General features: G+C 43.6%; 1 protein-coding gene across 4 annotated transcripts; it reads right to left on the bottom strand.

Annotated features, from left to right (window-relative positions):
• Positions 1-2,683: 2,683 nt before the first annotated feature.
• LOC139751515 (uncharacterized) lies at positions 2,684-7,355 on the bottom strand. Of its 4 annotated transcripts, XM_071667012.1 has the most exons (3): positions 7,008-7,330; positions 6,367-6,559; positions 2,684-5,264 (listed from the first exon to the last, which is right to left on the bottom strand). In XM_071667012.1, exons 2-3 carry the CDS (start codon positions 6,376-6,378, stop codon positions 3,849-3,851), a joined length of 1,428 nt encoding a protein of 475 aa, XP_071523113.1. In that variant the 5' UTR covers positions 6,379-6,559; positions 7,008-7,330; the 3' UTR covers positions 2,684-3,848. The 4 variants fall into 4 exon arrangements, 3 of the variants coding, with proteins under 3 accessions (XP_071523113.1, XP_071523112.1, XP_071523114.1); XM_071667011.1 differs by lacking the exon at positions 7,008-7,330 and having other exon boundaries at positions 6,367-6,980; XM_071667013.1 differs by lacking the exons at positions 6,367-6,559; positions 7,008-7,330 and adding an exon at positions 5,977-6,360.
• Positions 7,356-8,515: the final 1,160 nt, after the last annotated feature.

The raw sequence follows: 8,515 nt of genomic DNA on the forward strand, positions 1-8,515 counted from the left end.
AAGCCATCTGATCTTTTGAAAACCTAACCTAACTTCCCCTATGGAGCGACACTTACCTTATTTCGATGTCATTTTTGGATTAAATGTCTGCCGCAGTTGTCTATTTGCCTTCAGCTGGTGTCGCCGCTGAAAATGAGAAATAAAAAAACAAACTGACAATGTATGATGAAACCACATAATACATTTGAAATCTACAGCGTATCTCATCAATATTCTGTATAGGGGAACGCATACATAGTCCCAAATATATTTTGTAATTCGTGTACCCAAGTTACAACGTACTATATGTTGCTTAAGGCGTTATATAATAATAATAATAATAATAATAATAATAATAATAATAATAATAATAATCATCATCATCATCATAAGAAGAAGTAGAAGTAGAAGAAGACACTAAGCAAATCATATTCAGCTGATAATTTAGCTAGGATGTGTTAGGTAAGGCCGAGTTTAACTTCTCAGTTCATGTTGTCTTTGATTCTTAGTTCATGTTGTCTTTGATTTCTTGTTTATCCCATTTACGCCTCACTTTCCTTGTTTCAAGTCAACGTTCGCGGTCTATACTTTAGGCCTAAACTTTAGACATTATATGTAGTGATTCCCGCAAGTGTAGCTGGAATATATTAACTATAACAAATCCTTTGGCTTGGTTTTCACAAATATCTGTCAGACAAAATATTCTTCGTTGGATTGTTTGACTAAAGTCTACTATGGCAATAATTCAATCTATTTGCTTTCAAACGTTGTACTGTCGTCTACTATGGCAATAATTCAAACAATATATTTGCTTTCAAACATTGCATTGTCTCGCTATTCACCATTGTACTTTTAATTTCCTGGACAATGTTAGGAGTAAATCAAACGTACTTAATTCAAACGTACCGTTTTCTTAGCTCAAACGTACCGTCTTGTTACTGCTTTATTTTGTTTACCTTATCCTTCTGGTTTGTAAATTTTTCATTGTTTAGAGATTCTTATTTTTCTATTCAATTTTCACACAACAGTAACGTATGATATATTCAGGTTTTTGGTGAAAAAGTTTGGTTTCCACATTGATGATCTAAAGTGGCGCATTGAAAAATCTTCAAACTTTCACCATTCTCAGGAAGACATTACCTCTATGTCCGAAGTACCATCTGCTTTTACCGTCTGATTTGTCTCCAGAATCGCTGATATTAAACTTTACTAATATTTTTCTATCACCACAATAGATGTAGTACAGCATGTGAAGCGCTGTCCTGCATATCGTTAAATTTCGAAAGTACAATACTTCTGTATTTTGTATTAAGTTTATGTACGAGGGAAGGATGGACAACTTTCCTTCAATTAGGTTATGTATAGCTAAGGTAGGTTCAAGAAATACTCTACCCCAAATGGTAGATTTGGTAAGGTCGATTGGTTGATTTTCCAAAACCTCAGAGCACTATCTACTTTTCCTTTACGTTGTTTTAAGGCTAATCGGCTTGTCGTGTGAAAGAAAAACTGTCTAAGTCCATGAGATTCTTGCGTGTCTTTTATGGCAAATCCGAGAAAGAGAAAACTTCAGACATCTTAATCAACAAAAAAATTTTCATCTGTACAATAACTCATTCATACCACACACACACACCACTAAAGTGGCACCAATGAAACAAATAATTACCTTTGTTTGATAGGAAAGCACTCCGTTTGTCAAAACTATGTGGCAGGTGATCAAAGGACACAAATTAAAGAGATAATCTCGGCTTCGTAAAGTGACAAACCAAACACATGGTTTTGTTTACGTTTTCCATCACAATCGTAAAAATCCGCTTCATTCAGCGAGAATCCGCTCGTTTCTTTCATGAAATATATTACAGCTTCTTTTATCTTAGTAAAGCCTAACCTACAATAGGCTTAGTTCTAAAATTCATAAAAAAAATATAGAGTTCTAATGTTACCCGAGACTTTATATCAAGCATCTTTCCTCTTGTAAAAAGACACAAGTCTTTGCTCCGCTTTTTCGTCTATCCCGGCAACAGTCTGAGGTATTCAATGTACTTATCTATCCATCCTGATTCGATCCCTTTAACCTTACCTCGCCATAATCAAACAAAAGCTGTTGAATTTGATCGCGTACAATCCTAGTTAAGAAAGGGGATTGACATCAATGCTTTAGTTATTGCGGAAATGAATACGTTTTCTCTATAGTAAAGAAAAAGCATGGTATGTGTAGGTAAACAATACTACTGCGCATATTCCTAGGTAACTAATAGTGTAAATAATGATAAGGTGGGTTTACATAATCATATTACTCTTGTTTGACCACTGACCTTGAATTTACAAAATTTTGTTACACAGGTAGATACTGTAGTACGTTAGGTGCTCATGATCTTAATGTACATGAAAGTAATATCTTATTCATTTATTGTCGTGTGTGTGTGTTTTTTGTGATAATAGTTTTTCATTATATCATTCTATTTTGTAACTTGTTCAGGTATATTTCTGTACTCTTATTATAAGCGTACTAAGAGGGCCACATTGAAAATAAGTACCTGCATATACCTTACGAACTCTTCTCGATGCAATATTTGCATATGTACACTGCATATTCATTTTGTACAAATGAACTCAAGCTCATGGACTGGGGATAACTTCGAGTGCATTCAGTCAATCAGCTTCGAATGATCCGAAACCGAAATCTAAGGTCGGTAAGTCAACACAAGTCAAACAATTTATTGTCAAAAAACTATTGTCATGACATTCATGGTTCATTACAACTAGAATCTGTGGTGAACTCACCCTTAACATTAACTCACATCAGTTTAGTGACAAACAGATAGATGTTTAAGCAGTCTTAACCTTGCTTATTTGGAGGGAAATATAAATATTTTGGAAGCATGTCTACCTTTCGCCCTCTGACCCACTCACTGGTGTGGGAGGTACCGGAGAACACCTGAAAATTCTCTTCCCCCATCGCTTTTCTAGTTTAGGTAACAAACGTAGTCTAACCTTACGTTAGAGGAAAGAAAAACGTTTTGGAAAGAGGAGGAGCAAATCTTCAGGTCATCAGTTACCTAAGACTAGATAAAATGTAGGATGGTGTGAGTTGATTTAGTAGTTTTAATCATGGATAAAACTGCACTTATAGTTTTTTGTATAGCATGACGAGACATTAGCGTATAGGATCATACGCGTGGGTCATTGGAGAGTGGTATTACATACTGGCGTTCAGCCTTATCCTCATCCATTACAATGTTAACTTCCGAAACTAAGTGCAAGTAGAGATCGAGAGACGTTTTGATACAGAGTAACTTTAGCATCGAATTGAGCTTTAATAACCAAGACAAAGGTTTGAGTGTCTGACTGACATGTATTGCGTGGACGAGAACCACACACTCACTCACTCGCTTACCTTCAGCGATGTCAAGTGATCGCCAAGCTACGTGGTTGACTCCGGCTCATCGAGTTACAACACGAGAATGCAATACAAATTTACCTGTACAGCAAGTTCTTCCCAACTGACGCCTCAAATTACACTCACTTGCCTCCAGGAAAGTCATGAAAATTAACGCTATGTTAGGGCAAAGTGGTAGTAGTACCTGCATGTATAATAACTTACAATTTTTTCATGTTTATTTACAAAGACTTAATCATAGAATACCCATATTTGAGGAGCATATTATTATGGTACCAGTCTGGTACTGGCGGAGTGTTTCCCCAACATACCAGTACAGACTGGATGACGCTTTGGTATCTTGTGAGACATTATTTAAACTGTCTGTCGAGTTGCTTGCCTCTAGTTCCCAGTGCATGGAAACTGTAATCTATGGCAATATAAAAGTAGACAGACGTTTGCCTCTCAGTCATCGTTAACGCTTATAAAACTAAGCCTTGCTGACAACTGGTCGGCCAACGAGATCTTCGGTGGCAGCGCGGGCGTGGGCGGCCGTGGGCGTGTCCGTAGGCAGGTCAGAGGCGGCCACACGGAAGCCAGAGCCAGGGGCCGCGGCGTACTTCCTTATCTGGACGTCGCCCTCGGGGTCCACGTAGGCGAAGCTGCCAGAGGTGCGCCCCATGGAGTCCTGTATCTCAACCCGGGTGTTGGGTCCTCCCCAGTGGCCGAAGGAGTACTGGCCTGCCTCGTCCTGAGCGTGGAACTGGCCCCCGATAAAGGGTGTGGCCGCTGAGGGCATGGGAGGCCCTGGAGCAAGCAGCGGCTCCGGTGCGGCCGCTGCCACTACTGCGGGAGAGGCAGCCGCAACGGGAGCGACAGCTTTTGCTACAGGGACGGGAGCCACAACGGGATCTGTCGCCTGTACAACGGAGAGAGCATCAACAACAGGATCTGCAGCCTTCACAACGGGGATAGCATCAGCAACAGGATCTGTGGCCTTCACAACAGCGCGAGCATCAACAACGGGATCTGTGGCCTTCACAACAGGGACAGGATGAACATGAGTTGTGGTCTCTGAAACGCGAACGGGTTTCACAACAAGAGAGGTGGTCTTCGCAGCTGGAACAGAGTCAATAACAGGATCTGTAACCTTCGCAACGGGACCAGGTTCAGCAACAGGAGAGACAGTCTTCACAGCTCGCACGGGATCGGCAACAGGACCTGTTGCCATCACCAGAGGAGCAGAGTCGACAGATGGTGACGCATCCTCAATAGCTGGAGTTCCAGACCTTCCAGTACTCAACTTCTCAGTCTGAGCTGGAAGCTTCTTCAGAGGAACGTTATCCAGAGGATCCCCAACAGCTACGGCGTTGATCATCGGAGAAACGGCCTCGACATCAGGGGTCTCCTGTCTTGTGACAATGGAAGAGTCCACAAGGGAGGCGACCTTGACCGCCTGAGTTCCATCTTCCAGAAAGGTCAAAGTAACGGCAACAAGAAGGCCATCATTTATCACGGGATAATCCTTCATAACAGTCAAAGTCTCAAGAATAGGGAAGGCCTCATTAACGACCGGGGTTTCTTCCTCAACAACAACAGTCACAGCGTCAAGACGAGGAAGGACGGCATCACCACCCACATCAGAATCCTCAACAGTCAGAGCGTCTATAACAAGAGGCGAGTCGGGAACTAGAACACCGCCTTCCAGCAGGTCTTGGGTGGATAGAGGAGACGAGAACTCCCCGTCTGCCGCCTCCTGCTCGGGTGAGGTGTCTTGGAAGGAGTGCGTGGACACGGCTGAAGCGAGATCATGATCCGGTGAGGACACGGGCTGCCTTAGAAGGACGTATACGGGCTCCTGAAGCACTGGATATGCGCGACACCAACATGTCGCCAGGATGAAGATCTGAAACATAAACAGAAGTTAGGACTTTGAGGTAATTGGCTGAAGAATCACAAATCATGTTGAAATTGCACGTCGGCCGTAACCCTGTGTGCACTGACCGATGAAAGACTTTCGAGACAAGTCCAGACGCGGCAGGTAAACCAGAACAAAGGGATCTGGGATCGTCTACAGGTGGCATCACCTCTGTATCTGGCAAACTTGGTCTGACTAAGACCCTCTTGTCTTTTGCTTCCATCCTCACCATCGGAGTTTGGGCAACTCCTTCCATTCATTTATACTTCACATACCATACCTATATATTCTCCGCCTCATATTTCACCGAGGTGCGCGACATCTCTGTCGTTATATAACCTTACAAAATAAGAAGATCATGATAGAATAACTGTGGTCCAGCTGCTCCTGACGATGGGAAAGCCAGAGTGACTGTGTCTGAGGCAAGTATTCTTCAAGACTGGAAGGGCTGTGTTGTTGTCCGAGTGACGCTGGTGAGACGGTAGCTCAGAGACGGGAAGACACGGGGGAAAAAGGATACGTTAAACCTCGTATCTTCACCAGGTTCTCTCCATCTTGTGGGAGCGGGATCATCCCAGGTCCCCTCGCCACACCAGCGCCACCACCTGAACACCTACCGAGGACACAACTGACCAACATAAAAAAAAAAACACAGAAAAAACATTACGTAAAGACGTGAAAATGAACTACAAGAACTTACCGGCATTTAAATCCTCATACGTAAGTCATCCGTGAGTACTAATGCCAGTAGCAGCCACACACACGATGCAGCAGCCCCACTCACACCCAGGGTTGGTTTGACCATACTATGCATCGGGGGAATACCCCCGTCCCACTCCCGAGCCCGCACCATAGCCTCCACTCCCACCATCTTTACCCCACAAAAAAAAGCCAAATCTGGTGACGTATTAAACTCCGGGTTGGTGGTAATGTTTACCCATAAAAAGAAAAAAAAAAAAGGTATCCCCTGCAGGAGAACACCATCAAGGTCAGGTCCTGGCCGACAGACCTTACATCAGCGTCACCTGCATCAAGAGTGTGGCGGTGATCTCACCAAACCTTGCCTGGTGAGGTGGACTTGTGGACTGACCAGAGCTCTCATGGTGGGCGGAGTGCGCTGCCTTGAGCGGAGTTGGACCAAGTGATGCTGGGCAGATGCGTCGCCTCCTTATGTAGCGGTCTTCCACTGGCCTTCCTCGTGACGTCACATACACGCCCCCACTCGGTCCCTGGGTTCATGAAGCACTTCAAAACGAAACATGTTTCGTTGGTTTACACGAACACTGGTAATTAGAAAAAAAAAATCTAAGTAGATTGTGTTTCATTATTCAATTTCAGTCACTACGGTATACACAGACGAGTTTTTCCTCTGTGTACTCTACTACCGCTGGGGATTTCCCACACTCTGTATCAACCCTGGCAGGACGGTGTTGTGTGTCAGCTGGTGGTATGGACAGAACCCTCCTGCGGGGCTCAGCACACACCACCAAAACACCACAGCAGGGCTCAGGCGAACCCCAGAAAGCACACACACTTATGTGTCTAGTCGTTGTTCCCTGGACGGCTCCAGGATTTTGATGTTCATTTCGGAAATACGTTGGATATTACGTCCGGCATTCCGTCTACGAAAGTAGAGATGAGAATAATCGAATCCGATACTTTTAAACCAACTTTGACACGTCCAAGGATTTACATCTTATATAAACGACTCGAAAATCCACATTTTCTTACCTCTAACTTCTCTTCCAATGATATACACACGAAGCAAGAAATACTTCAACTGGAGAAAACACATTAAAGATGTGTAGATGTTGTGCACACTACGAGAAGAGTCTGTAGCGGTAGATGGACGGTACAGTGGGAGCAGGTCTTTGTGAGAGCGCCAGTGTTGAGTGGTGATGACAAGATGTGTACAGGAGGGTGTTACGCAACGTGATGCAGCCTTCCACATACCATCGTCCTTCAGATTATAGCTGAAAACGGTCAGACAGAACTCTTACAAAACAACTGACACACACACACACACACACACACACACACACACGCACACACACACACACACACACACACACACGAAAGATTCGGAGCCCCACGAGCGTCCAACCGCCTCCTCGTATCGTGCAAACAGACACTTACGCACAGAACCAGTCTCCCATACCCAGGCCAGCCACTCGCCTCACTTGCACCTTCCATGGCCACACCCACCTCGCTCCTCCTCCTCCTCCTCCTCCTCCACTCCTTTTCTGTCCATATTTCAGCCAACGCTCCCTCCCCAATCCCACTCCTCCCCTGTGAGCCACACCTAAACCAGCTTCAACCTGGCCTCTGATCTCATTTCACAGACTGCCACTTGCCTACACACGTCAGATGGATGAAATAAGTTGATGACGAAGCTGCGGTTGTGGACACCCTCTGGTTCCACCAAGACGGAGTATCTTTGAATAAACTCTGTACATTAAGAATATCGTTGTTCTCAGGAAATTACTTCATGTAAGGGAAAACTGACTTAAGGAAAAACACCTCGAAATTTAAACTACATACCCAGACAACAGTCAACGCCCCATGAATGCGGTGTTTTCACTGGCTGACTGAATCTAATCGAAGTAGCCAGTTCTACTAAATGGTACGCTGTTGTTTCTCCTCGCTACTCTCACCTACATGCAAACATTTCAGAGCTTCTTGGAGTGAGTAGAGCATGTTGACGCTGTGAGGGACGACGCTGTACCATGCAAGATCACCAGATCACATCAACACTCCAACATTCCCCCTCAGTCGAGAGGAACAGGGTATACCAAACTGCCACGCACTATGATTTCACGTGCCTTCTCCTTCATAAACAATCTACTAAACAACATCGTATAACATTTTTCTATATCTATTCATGCAATGTGAAAAACACTCGAAAAAGAACCATCGACTAATGTAAACAACAGTAATCAGGTCGAGACACCAGTTTGTACATCATAACCTCATCAAATGATTACTTGAGAGCCTTTCACTACATTCCACAACAAATATTACGACTCCTAACACTATCATTATGAATCCTACATGATTCTTCAAAAAAATATGGCAGATCATATCATGTATCTTAGCTGGTCATCTGGTAACGGCATGAAATGTGCACATAAAGCTTATGTGATAATGCAAATGACAGTATACAAAATGCTTAATAACAAAGACATTTCATACCAGAGTGCGTCACACACACACACACACACACACACACAAATGACGCA

Source organism: Panulirus ornatus, chromosome 11 (assembly GCF_036320965.1).
Source record: "Panulirus ornatus isolate Po-2019 chromosome 11, ASM3632096v1, whole genome shotgun sequence".
NCBI lineage: Eukaryota > Metazoa > Arthropoda > Malacostraca > Decapoda > Palinuridae > Panulirus > Panulirus ornatus.